This window comes from Aulonocara stuartgranti (assembly GCF_965226115.1).
Source record: "Aulonocara stuartgranti genome assembly, chromosome: 4".
NCBI classification, from domain to species: Eukaryota; Metazoa; Chordata; class Actinopteri; order Cichliformes; family Cichlidae; genus Aulonocara; species Aulonocara stuartgranti.
Window position 1 is genome coordinate 27,650,520 of NC_138942.1, and position 17,307 is coordinate 27,667,826.

At 40.9% G+C, this 17,307-nt stretch overlaps 2 protein-coding genes across 6 annotated transcripts in view; both read right to left on the reverse strand.

Annotated features, from left to right (window-relative positions):
• Positions 1-260: 260 nt before the first annotated feature.
• On the reverse strand, positions 261-7,920 carry LOC309704801 (cysteine protease atg4da-like). Of its 3 annotated transcripts, none has more exons than XM_082530238.1 (11): positions 7,782-7,920; positions 5,801-5,902; positions 5,612-5,695; positions 5,324-5,497; positions 3,615-3,903; positions 3,465-3,532; positions 3,120-3,247; positions 2,849-2,927; positions 2,682-2,755; positions 874-993; positions 261-673 (listed from the first exon to the last, which is right to left on the reverse strand). In XM_082530238.1, the coding sequence occupies exons 3-11, from the start codon at positions 5,643-5,645 to the stop codon at positions 503-505; spliced, it is 1,137 nt and encodes a 378-aa protein (XP_082386364.1). In that variant the 5' UTR covers positions 5,646-5,695; positions 5,801-5,902; positions 7,782-7,920; the 3' UTR covers positions 261-502. The 3 variants fall into 3 exon arrangements, with proteins under 3 accessions (XP_082386364.1, XP_082386363.1, XP_082386362.1); XM_082530237.1 differs by having other exon boundaries at positions 5,324-5,494; positions 5,801-6,051; XM_082530236.1 differs by having other exon boundaries at positions 5,801-6,051.
• Positions 7,921-8,054: 134 nt separating this feature from the next.
• LOC309705290 (microtubule-associated serine/threonine-protein kinase 1-like) overlaps positions 8,055-17,307 on the reverse strand; it is a 54,431-nt gene continuing 45,178 nt past the window's right edge. For all 3 annotated transcript variants that reach the window (XM_082531011.1, XM_082531010.1, XM_082531012.1), the window contains 10 exons: positions 15,930-16,052; positions 15,632-15,741; positions 15,365-15,525; positions 14,984-15,243; positions 14,655-14,876; positions 14,340-14,569; positions 14,007-14,129; positions 13,773-13,906; positions 13,496-13,683; positions 8,055-12,604 (listed from right to left, as the gene is read on the reverse strand). In XM_082531011.1, coding sequence (XP_082387137.1) covers positions 11,004-12,604; positions 13,496-13,683; positions 13,773-13,906; positions 14,007-14,129; positions 14,340-14,569; positions 14,655-14,876; positions 14,984-15,243; positions 15,365-15,525; positions 15,632-15,741; positions 15,930-16,052 — 3,152 coding nt within the window. In that variant the 3' untranslated portion in view covers positions 8,055-11,003. The remainder of the gene's footprint in view (positions 12,605-13,495; positions 13,684-13,772; positions 13,907-14,006; positions 14,130-14,339; positions 14,570-14,654; positions 14,877-14,983; positions 15,244-15,364; positions 15,526-15,631; positions 15,742-15,929; positions 16,053-17,307) is intronic.

Here is a 17,307-nt window from a genome sequence, read left to right on the forward strand (position 1 = left end):
GAATACTTATTTCTTTTTCATAAATTAATTTTGTCATTCCTAATCTGTTTATTTAGACAGCAAAAAACCAGCCAACCTGTAACATTTTCAGTAAATCGTCATTTTCCAGTGAGAGTAACTTTTTAAAACCCATTCAAGAAAAAATTAATCTATTCACTTGTGCGAAATCAATCACAGTCGACTTGAAGTGTAGCACACAGGGCCATGACCTCATGGATATTTGGCCAATCTCAAGTCAATTAGAATGACGAGAGTTGATGAAATTATTAAAGCATTTACCTCTAAAACATAAAAAAAATAAATACAAACTGCAATAAAATATAAAATTCTCAGTACTGATGCATAAACACTTCCCATGAAACTACTTAGGAGTCCATCTACCTCACTGTGTGTGAATGATGAGGACAATGTTCTTATGCTCAGTAATTTCCAAAAGGTGCAAAATGCTATGTTGAAAATTCAGTGAAGGACCTCCATCAGGGCAGAGATGATCTTTTTATGTTTACAATAGAACAAACTCATCCATGCTGTTGTTTGTATCGACTCTTCCCAGTTGGGTCTTCCTCTGTAGGAAGGTGACGCTGTGCGTGGGCGTGTTTGCTCTCGCTTCCTCCCGTGTTTTTCCTTCTTCAAATATAAACATGGGATATGTCTCTGCAGATGCTGACACAGCCTGTGGGAGACAGAAGGTGAACTAGAACTAATAACAATAAGCAGTCAGTGGAGAGTAGAATAATTCCTTCAAATTAACTTGATCATTTTTTTGTTTTGTAAAAAAAAGGACAAAACAAATTTAGATCAGGTCTAACACAAATTATATTTCATGTAATAAAAGGCTCCTGGAACAGAAGCCCAAATGATCCATGCACATACCTCATTAACACTTGCGCACAACGACTCAAACTCCATTTGTCCTTTTGCATAAAATCCGATGGTGCAGCTGGGGTCCATGCGAGAGAAAGGCATTTTCCTGGGATTCTTACAGTGAAACGACTGCAAGCAGTGGGGACAGAAATGGGATCACACAAAAATCTCATTAGGCTCAGAGGAGAAACCTCAAAACGTCTCACACTGACGATTCAACAAACACGTGGATATTTGTACACCATGTGGTGCTACTGCAGCTGCCAGGTTTTAACAGAAGTCATTACTTCATAGACAAAATGGGCATCCAGTCCATATACCGAGAGTGCATGAAAACATGCTAGCAAGGATGTAAGTAGAGACGTTAACTAAAAGGAGAAGAGAAACGGTTAAGCGCCAACCCAGCATGGCCCAAGATATGGAAGAAAGTTAAAAGAATTCAACCGATTCTGATTGTGTCAGAATCGAGGCCACGGACTGAAAGATATCCGACTCTAACAAGTTAATAATAAACTTTTTGTCAACAAAGTACAACCCGGGTAAACTGAAAAGAAAATATGATCTATATAGCGAGTGTGATGCAAAAAAAATATAATAAAATTACATTTTTTTAATTTTTAAAAAGGGTATAGATATATCAGTCTTATCCAGTGTTATGAAGACAGAAATTGTGGAACATGTTTTCTTCTTTCAATGTAAAACATTGAATATGAATTTTGGAATGATTTTTAAAACTGGCTTCACTCGGAATAATACGTTTGCTCACTATGAGTATGTGAGTGAAAACTGGGGTAACTGGACTGGTAATTAATCTGATTTATGCAAGCACAATATTTTTTGCATAAATCAAAACACGCAAAGTTCAAGTGGACGGAAGAAAGTGCTCAAAATATTTTCTAGATTTCTTTGATGGACTCACATGTGCTTCTGTTTTATTATCGTTTATTTAGTCGTCCATTTCTTGTCTCAACACCAGGGTATGGCTCTTCTTCTCTTCAAGAGCCCTGAAGTGTTTGTATATTGCATTAATTAAAAGAAAAAGAATATTTAACATCACTGCGTCGTTATAACCCCAAGGTGGCATGCCTTTCAGTCTGCGAACACCGACTTGAACCCAACCTCATCCCTGTTGTCCATCTTCGTGCTTTTATTTTTACTCAGTTTTAGTCCTTGCTCACTAAAAGCTCAGCATCTAAGTGCTATTTTTAAATTCGCCCTTGTCACAATGGGTCGCTACAGCAAGTAGCGCCACATGTTGGGTTTTTACCTGACAAATCCCTGAAGGTATTTGTGTCTCTGACTGGAATTAAAAGTGCAATATTTTGCTTGCCAGGTAAACATATGAACAACTATACTATGGAAAAACCTCTAAAAAGTCATAATTGAATGGTTTTTATTCAAAGACATATAAATTTTAAAAATATTTCATACAGTGTTCCGGGTTAAAATTAATTCAAATGACCTATAAGGAACACGCAGTGATACTGATGAAGGAGTAATTTGAGGGTTCATCTTACACCTGGTGTTCTGCAAAGTTGCTGAGCCAGTTCTACTTGTTACCCTTTTAAAAACCAGCCTAGATTTTGAAAAGTTCCACAGGCAAACAATACATAGCAAAGTAATCTGAAACACAACTTTTATTTATTTTTCAACAGAAATGTTTCGAATCCATTTTGACTTTGGCACAAGCAGAGGCCCGAGTCAGTGGAAAAGAGGTACTGTAGAGCTGTGGTGGCATGTCTCACCTTACTTAAAAGTGATCACAAGAGGAAACAAAACAGAAAGCCAGAAAGAAGAAGAGAAATGGTTGCTCATACCTCCAAGGGAAAGTTATTTGTTACATCCACTGTGGGCTGACAGTAGTGAGGGTCCAAGTACAGCAGATGGTCATCTTATGTACAAACGTGCCAGAGGAAGAAAGAAAATGTAAGGACGGACATGAAATGGCTCAACACAATCATAACACACAATTTACTCGGCTTACCCTGGAAGCCAACAAAGAACAAAGAGTGCTTTGGTTTGCCGCCAATGATCCCGATGCAGCACTCCAACATCAAGAGTTTCTGTTGAAAGACAAAAGGAACGGCTGAATTTTTCCCATTCAGAGATCCAGTTTTCCTTAAACAAAAAAAAACAAAAACAAAACAAAAACAAACCCCCCCTCCCTGAAAATATTCACAAACAAGCCTTAGAGACATATCTCTAAGTTCAGTAAAGCACCCAGATTACATTACGTAAAAATACTGGTTCTGTACTTTGACACTGGTGATGTAGGACGGATTGAGATCTTGCCCGCCAAGACGCACAGGAACCAGGATGAGGACAGATTTCCAGTGCTGAGGGAGAGGCCGTTCGCACAACTTCCTCACATCCTGCAGGTAGACTGAACAAAGAAGGAAAGAGACATCTAAAGTCCATTTGACTCATTGAATCTTTTCAACACCAATTTAAGCTCTTAAAAAACAAACAACAAAAACCCACATTTTCTTTAAAAAAAAAAAAAAAAAGAATCAACTTTTTTTAAAAGAGTTTATCCACAATCTCCTCTTCTTAAAAAATAAAACATGTTGTGTTGCAAACACTATAAAGATAACACTCACTGGTGCAATCTTGTGCTACATACACAACTAGATTGGGAAGGTCCACTACTGCAGCTTCCACAGCTTTCCTGAAACAGAATGACCTTCACTGTTAGAGACGATAAACTTTTTAGTTCGGCTGCTCTCTTGCATCATCAATTTAAGTCTCACCGGAGGATATGTGCCGCAATGGACGGACCATACCAGTCCCCAGCCTTCTTCCCTGAGCTTTTGCCCAGTTCTACAAGCCGATGTATGCCAAAGGGAGCTGTGGGGTTGTCTGCAAACCAGCGTAAAATCCTTCTGTGTGTACTCTCCACGGGTCTATCCAGGATGGACCCCCAGCTCAAATGTCGACTTCTCTTGCTTTCCCTTTCACTCGAACTAAATCCATCGTTCACAGAGTGCATCAGGTCCATGTCATCTTTGACAACACGTTGGTTCCCAGACCAGGTGCAACCTTAAAAAAAAAAAAAAAAAAAAAAAAAAAAAGACAGTTGTTATTGAAGAGTTTGTATATTTGTTTCACTGAGAAGTAAAATGCAGTTTTCCACTGTTCTCATCTGTGGCAAAATGATTTTTTTTCAGATGAGTTTTTTTCTTAAGATATTTGTTTTGCCATACTGTAAAATGTTATTGAGCTATATACCATTCTACCTACTGTATGTTCATTATTTGTTGTGTTTAATTTGATGCGATTTAAAATTCTGTAACAACTTCTAAAGATGGGGCAAATGAAAAATAGCTCGTTGTGTACACAGACAACTTTGTTTAATTTCCTATAGCTCACTATAGTAGAACAGAGTTAAACTGTGAAATAAGCGTATAGCATTTATTTCAGAGGAATTGCCGTCACTTTTATGCACCGTTTCCCATTTGCAGGTGCTCAAATGTAACTGGACAATTAAATCTAAGGCTGCGTCATGGTGCTTTACCAGTTTAGTAGATTAATGTCAGCAGGTGATTCCCATCATGGCATGAAAGCTGCTAAAACTGTGAACCCCAACATACTAAACAGTCAAAGGAGATTCCAGTGCAAGTTAAGCAAACAGTCCATCCAAAAACAAATGAACCAGAAAGACCGCACAAATAGTATGAATCAAATCAACATTTACATCGTGACGAAATACATAAGTACAACTTTCCTAGAATTAAAAAAGAAGCAAAAATGATGGAGCATCATTTCAGGACAAAGCAAAACTTCTTTAGGCCACACAGCCAAGTAAAGAACTTTCTGCAGGAGGCAGCCATGAATGAACTGATTCTTCATGTTTTGGAGAAATGAGACTAAAATTAGACTCGTAATCCGAATCACACAACATCCTTTTGTAAACCACAGAGCAGTCAGCATGATGTTTTGCATGCTTGGCTTCCACTGATGCTGGATCACTAGTGTTTATGGGTGATCACGGAAGACAGATGCATCTGGATGAAATCTGAAGTGCATAGAGCTAAACTTTCTTCCCAGATTCAGCCAACTGCAGCAAAGCTGACTGGACAGTGTTTCTAAATAGCACAGATGGACAATGACCTAAAACACACTGTTAAAAATACTTTAGAAACGTTTAAAGGCAAAGACATAAAATACTCAACAATGGCTGAGTCGATCATCTGAGCAACTCAAAACAATCGAGCTGAATTTTACCTGCCAAAGACAGAAGTGAAGGCACAAAGACCCCAGATTGAGGAACAACTGAAAACAGCAATAAAAGGCCTAAAAAGGAGGAACCCACTGTTTAGTGTACCTGACTTTAGATTTCAGAGAAATATTGACTGCAAGTAAAGCCAGTCTGTTTGAATGAAAATGAAAATAATCTCTGGATGTCTTTTCACTTGTTGATCAGACTATGTGATACTGTAGCAGGACAGTGTGTAATCACCTGGTGACATCAGATGCAGTAGCAGGCCCTGTGCCAGCAGCATCTGGCTGGAGCGTAGAACACAACCCCAACCGCTGTCGGTGGTCAGAGAGGAGCCGGGGAGCGGACGGAAACCTCGTCTGTATGTAAACCACAGGAGCGATGCAAAGCACCAACGGAAATGCTGTTGATCTACTGCAACAATTACAGAGGCGCAATTACAATTTTCTCCTTTGCTTTTACAGTCACATGACAGATCGTTTCAGGGTTTACGCGGGACAAATGCTCTACTCCTACAAAATGCCTCACCTTCATCTTTGAGCTCATAGGATTTCCCCAGCATGAACACAGGAGAGCGCTTGCTAAATTTAGATTTTTGCTTCAAGGTCCAGCCTGAAAGGGAAAAACGGTAACTGTTTACTTTCAAAAAATAAAGAGGACAAGCAGGTCTGCTCACCACATCACTTATTTTCAGTCTCTGACAGAAAAAGAACTGACCATATTTGACGCTGTTCCATGCTGAGACCAACTTGTCTTTGAATCTGCCTTTGTCCTCTGCCTCCTGGTCATCCCTGCTGTCTTCTAGGCCCTGGGAAACAGCTGATTCAGTAGAGAAAAAGACCCAATCATCCATGAGGTCATCAGCAGTAGACTGACCCACAAACTGAGCAGAGGAGGTGCTAGGCTTCATAACATGTAGAGATGACCACGATGGAGCAAGAAGAATTGCTCATTATCATCACAGCAGCCTACACACAAAGAAAAAAATAATAATAGCCCAGTTACATACATATGACGCAATCAGCCATGGATGATGCACCCATGTGCAATAATTATAGGATGCATTCTTGCGACACACAAACTCTACTAGCAGATCTCAGAAGCTAATGTTACACTCAGCAAAGCCATTAATGATCCATGTCAGTAAGGAAAAAGAAAGCACGAAGCACGTGACGGCACCCTGTGACTCAAGGAATTTCAGATATGCCTATTTAACTGCAGCAGGAGACTTGCTGGTTTCTTATTTTAACTAACATTTGGCCACTAACTCTGAAATTTTAGAAAACGGATTTTTGGCAAAGTGCTGCATTTACATGTTCATGCAATTTGTGCGGCTAGATGAGTAAACAGTGTAAAAGTCCCAAGACAACAGTGTAAAAATCTGCACAACAAGCAAAATGAAGTAAATTATCAGAAACAAATGTGCTTGTACTGTTCACAAATTGACACAGTGACTGATATATTTTCATGTTCTGAATCATGGGTCAGTTTTCCAGCCTAGCCTTACACTAAAAGCTTATTTTTCCCCCCTCAGTGGAGATCATCCTTGATTTTTCTTTTACTCTGGGAGTAGGCTTAATCTATGTCCGTGGAACTGGCTGTATGAGTTTGTTAATACTAATGTTAATTTGTTAATCAATGAGTTGATGAGACCGAGTTGCTGCTGTTAGCAGAACTTCATAAACAGATCAGTAGCTTAGTTTTGTGCCTCTCCAGTTCAGGCTAAGGGCCTCCTTAGATGGGGAACAAGATAAAACTTGAGATAAAAATGATGTAGGAAAGGAAACAACACAATGCTCAACTGAAAAAAGGGTAATTATTTTGACCTCTTAACCTTCTATATTTCAGTTGAATGTGTGTATTTCACAGTTAGTTTCAAACGGAACCATTTAAAAAAGGGACATCAAACATAAGGCCCAGGGGCCAGAATCAACCCACAAGAGGCTCCAGTCCAGGTAACTGGACACCTTTGAACAATGTGAAAAAGTGCATGGATTTTGGACTTTTAATTGTATTTTCATGAGTTTTACGTTTGATATTACTGACAAAAGACACCCCGCTCCCCCACAATGCCTTTCATGCTATACCAAAGTAGTTAAGCAAACAATTAAATAAGAGAAAATATACCGTTTTTCAGTATCTACTATAGATGTCTTGTTTTTTTGTGTTTTGTATTTTCTGTAAATGAACAAAACAACTGAGACATACATCCTGTTAAATTGCACCTTTTTTTCTTAAATCATGGGCATCTCGGGGATTAAATGTCTAGTTAAATGTCTTTGCACTCAGAGAAAGGGAAGTTTCACTGGTCTGGCCCACTTAAGGTCAAAGTGAGCTGTATTTGGCCCGCATGATGTAAAAGTTTAACCATGATCTACGAGTTTTAGTTAGTAGTCTCTCTCTTCGGTCGTTCAGTTCAAACGTCTCACAATTGAAATATTTCAGAAGTCCGGTAAAGCTTGGGAAACTGGTTTAATACTGAACAGCTTATTATGATGTGCTCACGTGTTTTGTTTTTTAATTTTAAAGAAGCATTAAGTCTTTAAGTTCGAATACTTAAATTGTAACGTTACCTTCCATAGGCGAGTGGCACGGAATCAAACTAGTTTACAGTAAACTACAGCGCTGTGTGAATACACCAGTGACACCTCTGTCAAACAAAATTAAGCGAATTAACATATAAAAAAATACATTTTACCATCATTTCGGTAGTGTCATTCTACCTCCGGTGATAAGAATGAGTCCGTGAACAAATGTGAATGAAGTGTGCCGGTCTGTTTTCGTTTTGTTGGGCTCGGTCTTCGAACAGCAGCAGTCAAGTGAAGTTGCGCTCACTTCCTGTTTATACAGGTCACGTGTTGTCACTCCTGTGATTGGCCAACGGAGGACCAATAACAGTGAGACCCGACTCTCAGGGCGGACGTTCATGTTAGACTCAAAAAGTGAGACAAAGGAAGTATTTTTTGCATTTTATTCTGCACTATAGGCTTTTTTTTATTTTATTTTTTATTTTTTTTAGTTTGTTTGTTTTTGCATTGTTTTTTTACGACAGTGGCTATTAGGTATGTAACAATGTAATGGACAACAATAGTCTGAGAAAGCAAAGTTCTCGTAAACACGCCTAACACTTGGACAAAAATAGATGTGACAGCAACATCACAGCTTCCGACTTAACAGAAAGACTAGTCAAAACTGCACAGGATGGGCTAGCCACATAGATTTGGTAAATTTCTCATTCTAAGCGTAATCAGCGTCAGAACATGAACTAATATTAGTAGTAAATCAGAATTTGAAATAAATACAAAGTTACTAAATACAACAAATAGAAAAAAATATAAGAAAAAATAAAAAGTTTGACACAACATAAAGTGCATTTTTTTCCTCACATCACACATAAACCACCACTGTTTAATGTCTAAACATCTAAACGTCATATAAATCTGATTCAAAGATGTTCATCATTAATCAATCAGAACTATAATGTGTGGGTTAGAAAGATCCACAGGCAGAAGATAGACTGCTCATTAAATGTTCACTAGTTTTTTTGTGTACCTCAGGTCCTCTGGTGTCAAGTTAGTTCATCCACAAGGTGGCAGTCTAAACCAGGTCTTGGACCTGGAGTCCAGAATCTATCAAGATCACTTGAACACACAACAATAAACATCACCTTAACACTAAAATCCTCTTGACAGATCTACTCCTGTGTACAACCTACTACGGTTTCACTGACGAGGATGCTCAGTTTTATGGAACTGGGCACTTTTGGATTGCATATTGTTACACATTTAAGTACAAAAACCAACAAAAACATCACATTATCCCTAAATGAAAACACTGGCACTTTCCTTCACACCTATTACACTATAAACTGTACTTCTGCATAAATAACAAAGAGCGAGTGAAACCGCAAAATCTCCTCTAAGTTGTACTTTCATTACGCTTCTGTCTCCACTTTATCTCCATACCACACTCTGAGCACACTTATATATTCACTTAATAGGTTAAAATATGTAATTGCACATTTCACTATGACTAGCAGAGACAGCTATTTAAACCAAATGCTTGACTTATTGCAACCCTTTCCCCTTATTTTTTCTCATCTAGAGCACAATGTAAATGTAATATTGAGGACACACACAGAGAAAAACTCACATCATTAACACATTGCATAGCGTCCCAGTGCAAGATCACCTCACCAGTGTCTCAAAATCCAGCCCTTAAACACATCTGGAACAAACAAGCTGATCCCCATTCCAGTATCTTGGTCCAGAGTTCAGGATTGTTTGACCCCCCAGTGCACGACATATGAAAAACCTTTCTGTGTCTGATCCCTTTTAGTAACTAAAGACTAAAGAAAATACAGTTCGTGTCATACTGAACTAAATGATATAGCCGATGTAATGTAATGCCCATTTAAATGAGGCATGTGTGCCAAAATTATGTTCACATGCTCACTGCTTATGTCTGCTTAACATGTCAAGTTATGTTTGAAACAGTCCAGGGCAGAAATACAAAACGTAGAAACCAGCATACAGTTAGCTCCATAAGCTTTTGGGACATTTTCAAACACAAGTGAAGTGAATGATTGCAGATTTCTTTTCTAGGAACCCTTTTGTGAAGGTTGTCAAAGCCTACAAATATGAAATACAGAAGGATCAGAATAATCAATAAAGAAAAATAAGGAGAAAAAGAGAAACAGCTTCTGATCTGAAGCACACCGCATCATCCGTCAAACATGGTGGAGGCAGTGTTATGGCATGGACATGTTTAGCTGTCAGTGGAACTGAGGCACTAGTGTTTATTGATGATGTGGCCGTTGAAAGAAGCAGCAGGATGCATTTAGTGAAGTGTACAGGAACATGCTTTCTGCTCGGTTTCAGACAAACACTGCAAAACTGATCAGACAGCTCTTCACGGTGCAGCTGGATAATGACCTAAAGCAAACTGCAAAATAAACCCAAGAGTTTCTAAAAGCAAAGAAATAGGAGATGTTTAAAAACTGTTTAAATATTAAAAGAAAAGCATAAACGAAAGGCAAAATTAATTTAAAATAAATAAATAAATAACATGAAATGTAAACCCAAGTGTAAAAAATAAATTGATCAAAATTCACAAATAGAAACAAACAGCAACCGAGTAAACAAGCAGTAAGAAATTTTTCACAGGAGACTTGACAAAAACTATGTAACGCCTCAAATTTGACTAAAAGCAAACACAATTTGTTGGGTCTCTAAAAGTTATTTAAAATTATCAGCTGTTTGGAAGGACCTTACACAGATTGTTCCAGAGCCTGAGATCCATAACAGAAAGTAATCTTCAACATATTGTGGAGCTGACTCACAATAAAAATGCTATTACATAAGAGCATTTAAAAAATCAATTCTGTCTTTCACAGTTTTTTCTTTCTGCTACGAGTTAAGTCTTTGAAACGACATAAAAAATATTTAGTCACATGTCAAATCGACACACACGGCAAACACGTGAACATAATTTTGGCACTACTGGACCCCCATACAAGGATAACAGACTCCGACCTGTCTGCGCATGTGGCTGTGTTCAGTTGAAAAGTTGTTCACAGTGTTCTCTACCTTAAGGTCTGCTGTATAATTTTAATTTTTTTAAATATTCTTTCATTTCCCATGTACAGTGTTAGACATGCATTCAGACATATGCATTTGTTTGTACTATATACAACATAATGTGATGAACATACAGTACATACACAGGTCTACATTAGGACACCATGTGCACATGTTTTCCAGCAGGAGTCAGCTGATGCAACTTTGTTCTGTCATCTTTTTTGGTCTTTTTTTCAGCATGTCTCTCCATTTACATTTCGTGTAAATTCATGATATGTTAGCTTGATGCTACAGTTAAAAAGGCATTGCATGGGACAATCACACTCCCTCTGAAGCTCTTATCACGAGTGATGCTTAGAGCTGCGAATGTTTCCTTTATCAGATTGGATAGTGCTGGCTGCTGTCTGAGCCCCCCGGCGGAGACTGCCAGACGAAGCTTCTCCTTTTCCTGCAGCGCTTCCCCGCTTCTCCTCGCCAGACTTGGATATGTCTTTTACCTTGCCTCCCTCTTGTGATCCCCCCTTCATAGGCCCGAGGACTGTTTTGGCCACGCTTGTGAGCTGGGTAACGAAGCTGGCTTTATCCCCTGGAGACATGGGCCGTGACTTGCTCGAGGCGGGTGAGGCTGCATTCGAGGGAGGCGACATGGGGTTCTCCTCCAGGACCTCCAGGTGTTGCCTCTCCTCCTTGACTCCTCTGTTTGTTGGCTTCTCCTCTTTGCATCTGGCTGCAGCGTGGGCTTGACCCTGGTTTGGAATTACAGGTGTAGGTCCTTTGAGCTTGGTGGTATCACTAGCTTTATAGCTTGCTCCTTTCTCTATCGTGTCTGTACCTTTACGCTGCTTGAGCTGCTCTGTAGGTGCTTTCTGAAAGGTCCCTTTGTGTGCAGCTAAAGGGCCTTTTGCCTTCTCCTCAGTCTTCTCCTGAGCTTTTGTTGCAGGTCCACTATCTGTTTGTGCACTTTGCTGCTTGGAGTCTTGCTTTAGCAGGCCCTTTGATGTGCCTGAAGGAGACATTTTTTCGCTGGGTTTACTCTTAAAAGTTGCTGCCTCAGAACCGGAAAGGCTTGAACTTGGAGCTTTGATCCCAGAACCAGGCTTAACCTCTGAAGATGAAGCACTGGACTTGATTTCAACTGCAGCTCCACATCCATGACTCTTTGCAACCTCAGCAGGAAGTAACGTTTTACATGTGTCAACGACGCTCATCTTAGACTCTGCTTTAGAAGCTGCACTCTCAGTTTGTGACCCAGCAAGCTCAGACTCTGTGGTTTGGACTTCTTTCTCTCTTGCTGTTAAGAGTGTGTCACGGCTGAGTGGCGATTCCTGCCTTCCCAGACGTCTCACAGGCTTTAAGCCTCCAACCTCCCCTCCCATAGGAGGAGAGGGGGAGGATGATGATGAAGGAGATGGGGGAGCGGGTCCGTTCTCTCCTTCCATCTCTAGCAGACTTTGTAGACTGTGCTCACAGTGGAAGGACTCTCTCCTGTAGTCCCCGTGTGTCACCTCCAGGCTATGCTTGCGTAATGACACCCCCCCTGTCAGAGGAGAGGGCGATGATGATGATGAAGAAGGCAAAATCTGTGCTCCTAGCTTCTCTGCAGACTGCACCCGCTGCAGCAAAGGGGACCTGGGTGGCTCCGCACTCTTGGGACGTGGGCGGGCAACAGGAGGTGAGGAGTGCAGCTTGGCAGGAAACATCTGCGTGGTATTGGAGCTCCCTACCGTGTGCCCAGTGAGAGGTGGAGGAGAGGAGGTGGTCGGGGACGGGGTGTGAGCCAGGGGAGACAATGGGATGTTGCCAGCAGATTTGCAGCGAGCCGAGCGGTACTGCCGGTGAAGTTTGGGAGACAGCCCATGTAGGGAGCTGGGTCTCATGTGGTGAGTGGTTGCAGGTGAGTTAGGGGTGCTGGAGGCCGGGGAGCTGCTCTGGGATGATGTACCTGAGGAAAAAGAAGAATATTGGAATATTTTTTTCCCAACACAATAAAATGAATATGTGTGTGTTTCTACTCATGTGTCTTGAGTTGTAGGCTAAATTATATAAAGTATAAGTGTGATGAAACACATGAAACATACTTGCAATGTTAAACGCAGCTCTTTCACCTTATTTTTTTCTCAAAACAAAGTTTCTTTTGAACATTATATATGCTTCTCTTAGGCAATATTACTAGAAAACACTCCATACATTTTAATTTCTATACCCAGTTTTATCTATTCATTAAGCCAGATGATATAAATCGTTTAGTTAAAGTACAGGCATGTCTTAAAGACCTGCACAACCTCTAATTTCCTGCTTCTAAATTCAAATAAAATGACATTATTGTACTCAGCCCTAATCTTAGAAACATTATGTCTTACCAGATGCTTTTATGGCATTACCCTGCCCTCCAGTAACACTGTGATTATATATCACAGTGAATATTGGAGTCATTTTTGACCAGATATGTCCTTCAGTGCGTATTTTAAGCCTTTAGTCATTTGTGCGGTATTTCTAAAATTAGAAACATCCTGTTTCAGAATGATGCTTAAAGGCTAGTTAATGAATTCATTACTTCTAACTTGACCACTGTAATTCATTATTATTAGGAAACTGCTTTAGTGAACTAGCACAAAAAATGAATTAAACTAAATATAGTGTTAGTAACAAAAAACACTCAAAGTATTTCCTTCCCCAATAACTAATAGAGAAATGATTAATGTTTAGTCTTCCCCACTGGACTCCACAGGCAAGACATTACACGCATCTTCCTCCATCGCATTACTCCCCAATTGTTTTTTGCTTTTAAACGAGATTATAACAGGCACACGTGCTGGTCGCCTTAAATACTAACCCAGGTGCGGGGATTCAAGAGCGCCACGATAACTCTGAGTGGGCGAGCGGGCAGAGAGGCTGTGGGTGGGGGAGCCCGGGAGACTGTCTCCAGACGACAGGGAGCGATTTAAAGACGAGAGGCTCCGGCTGGTGTGGAGCAGGTTGGACTGCTTGGTAATTTTCCTGAACAGGGAGCTGCGCTTCTTACTGAAAGATGAACAAAAAGCCGAATGACTAGAGTGAAATCATCTAAATGACAGAGGGATACGTTTTCTTGGAATGCTGCAGTGACGCACTCTTGTCCGTCCTTGGCTCCGGTCCTCTTGATGCGTCGTGCCATCTTGCATTTATAGCTGGACTTGCGGGCAGGACCCACTTTGATGGAGGTGTTTTCAAAAGGAGTTGTTGTAATAGTCACCTTGTTCCCACTCTGCAGTCGATGCACAATTATATGATTTATATTAGTACATAAATATATAGATAGATGTTTTTTAAATTGTTTTTATTTTAGATGGATAGATCTCTCCTACCTTCAGGATCAGCTCCACTACCTCTGTATGGACCAAACCGTGGACTGACTCTCCATTTACATGAGTGATGAGGTCACCAGCACTAAGTCCAGCCTCCTGAGCCGGACCTCCATCTTCCACATGCTGTGATTGGAACAAAAAAACATCACAGATTTGACTACTAAGTATATTAGCCCAGTTACCTTCAGATACTGTATGGTACTCTGCATGGGCTGTTCTGCAGAATCACATTAAAGGCGCTATGCGAATAAATAGTAATAATCACATTTGTTTCTGCATTGCTTTAAAGGGAGAAATCAAGATTTCTGCATCCTGTTTGAATTGCTCTCTCACCCAGACCATGTGATGCACGCTGTAAACATCGCTGTCTCCCATGTAGACTCTGATAGCTCGGAGGGTGAAGCCGTACTTCTTCCCAGAGCGGTGGATGGTAATGGGAGAATGCAGGATGTTGACCATCGGGGAGTAGCCTCGGCTGGGGGATGAGTCACGAGAGGAAGGGTTGGACGAGAGGGAGCGGGGCGACATGGGGCTCGCCAGAGGGGATGCACCGTGTTGTTCCACTGAGGAGAGAAAGCACAAAAGATTCATTTCTAAACACTATTTTTTAAAATGTCTTTGTTAATGCAGTAAAAGAAATGCCTTTACCTGCTGGAATGATGACAGACAGAGCAGTGGCAGAGGCAGATTTGATAACTTTAGTTCCTGGTCTTGAGCTGCGTTTTTCTCCTTCCGAGAGCTGCTGGTGGCGAACTCTTCGCAGCACCAGGTCTGTGGTGGCCCCACAAGTCCCCTGTGGGTCTGGGAGCCCCAGAATGGTAGCACTGCTTGGCAGGGGCAGTGATGCATCAGCAGGTCTCAACAGTTTGTCTGTAATAAGGCAGAGACATGAAAGGTGATAGGAAATATATGTTTTCATGTTTTGGGGTGACAAATGAAATTGTTCAAGTCATGAGATGGTTCCTCATTTTTCTTACCGGCAGCTGCAAAGCCATTACTTTCTTTAAGGAATGCCCTCAGGTCGCCTTGAGAAGAGATGGTACTCATGGCTCCTTCCAGAGACGTTCCCCAGGCCTTCACTGGAGGTTGTCTGCCCGGGACAGGCAGCTCAGAGTCCAACTCCAGAGGGGAGGCCAATCGGTAAGAATCCATAAGAGCAGAGAAGCGCCTCCGTGCCCCAGACGGAGGGCTGGAATCACTCTCAGTGAAGGAGGACTCTGAGCAGGATAAACGCTTCCTGAAAACCAAAGACAATTATATTCTGAAATAAACTTTCAATGCCAATGAACCCAGGTAGAAGATCAAAAACAAACGGAAACACAGATAGCACTTTTTTTATTAACTGTGCTTTTACTCACATCTCCGGTGAGCCAGTCCTCCAGCTCTTATCTCGAAGGGTGACACTTCCCAGGCTTTCTCTCTTGGCTAAGCGATCCTCCCTGGGGACCTTGTGCTCCCGTAGAGTCACGCCATGGGGTTTATGCTCCAGCTGAGACAGATGCTCCATACTGCTGTATACCTTCACATCGGTGCAGCATAACAGTAAATATTTGGGTTCTTTTGATTGATTTGAATGTAGACTGATGAATAAACGCTGACAGAAAAATAAAAGTTTAGGTCCTGACCTTACTGAAGCGAGGGGAACACGACGAGAAGCGATGAATCTCCACGGGCTCGTCGTCATTGGTATCGTCTTCATCGTATGAATGCACGTGGTGATAGCGCTCTGAACGAGCTGGGGGTGAGAAGTAATGTACATTCAGTCAGCCACTGCTGACTGAATGTGCTTTATGCTAACATTTACATGGGAGAGTTAAAGACCTTGACCTGTTTCCAAGAATAAGAAATTCCTAAGGTTTAAAGGATCTGTGCTGGAATTCATTCTCTTCAATACCATTCCTTCATTCCCAAAGGGGAACTTACTGTCGAAATAACTGGTGTCTTCCTCTGACTCTAGATGAGGGATGAACTCTGCCTTCTGTCTCAGCAGGCTGTTCCAGTCCACCTCAGTGAAGAATGAGTGCTGCTTCACTTCAAAAGCACCACCTTCGGGGCAGAGCAAAGGAAAGGAGGTGGATGTAAAAAGAGAGAATGAGGGAGCGCGATGACAGACAGGTAGTAATAGCAGCCCTCAAGCATGTGGAGGCATTTCTACCCTGAATGAAGCTGACTTATTTGGGTAAACTGAACCCGTAAGCCAGCGCGCACGATGACAGTTATTGTTCTAGGTCAGCGAGCCCCAGTCAGGGTTAGGTGTACCCAAGAGGGATGTGCAGTGGTGGAAGAAGTATTCATATGCATTTCTTAGATGAAAGTACTAATACAGCACAGTAAAAAACCCCACAAAAAAACAACTGAACTACAAATAAAAGTCCTGGATAGAGACAAAAGCATATACAGTGTCTTGTTTCACTGCTGAGAAAACAGACCAGTACAGTAAGGTTTATTAGATGGTATAAAGGAAAGCTGTTAACAGGAAGTCAGCCTAAACAATGAAATCATCAGGAAACCACAATGAGACTGTGAAAACACAAAGAAGAAAACACAAAAAATCTCAGTTTGGTGGGCCAACTGGAACTGTGACTAAAAGTTTGAGTGGACCACAGAAGACTGCAAGATTTCACATCAGGCTGCGGCATTTCTATTTTAGGATTCAAATACATCAGGAATCATTCAAATTTGTGCATTTTCTCAGAAAAGTTAATCTTAATCTTTGCAGAATAATGTTGCAGCTAAAAATCAAAGGAGAACGAGATGTAAAACAAAAGTAGCTCAGAAAGTGTGCAGTGGGATAGAAGCAAACTATTCAAGCACACTGCTACAGAATTGTTCAGGGAAGGTTCCCAAGTGTATCTTCAAATGTAAATAAATATACATGCCACTTTATTAGCAACACCTTGCTAGTACTGAATTGGACTCCTTTGGCCTTCTGAACCGCCTTAATTTATTGTGACATAGATTCAACAAGGTGGTGGAAACATCCCTTGGAGATTTTTCTCCATGTTCACATGACAGCATAACACAGTTGCTGCAGATTTTTAGACTTTCTGTTCCACCACATCCAAAAAGGGCTCTGTTGGATTAAGATCTGGTGACTGAGGAAGCCATGTGGTTACACTGAACTCATTGTCAACTTCAAGAAACTAATTTGAGATGATTTGAAGTTTGTGACATGGTCTGTTATCCTGCTCGAAGCAGCCATCAGAAGATGACTGGTGAAGGGTAGACTGTGGTTATAAAGGGATGGACATGGTCAGCAGCAATAGGTAGGCTGAGGATTTTAAACAATGCTCAATTAGCA

Excerpts from the sequence above, each read along its gene's own strand:
- LOC309704801 (XM_082530236.1), bottom strand. The coding sequence starts at position 5,993 with ATGAAGCCTAGCACCTCCTCTGCTCAGTTTGTGGGTCAGTCTACTGCT. Across the intron at positions 5,498-5,611 it reads CTATGAGCTCAAAGATGAAG|TAGATCAACAGCATTTCCGT; the intron begins GTGAGGCATTTT and ends TAATTGTTGCAG. Across the intron at positions 994-2,681 it reads CAAATAACTTTCCCTTGGAG|TCGTTTCACTGTAAGAATCC; the intron begins GTATGAGCAACC and ends CACTGCTTGCAG.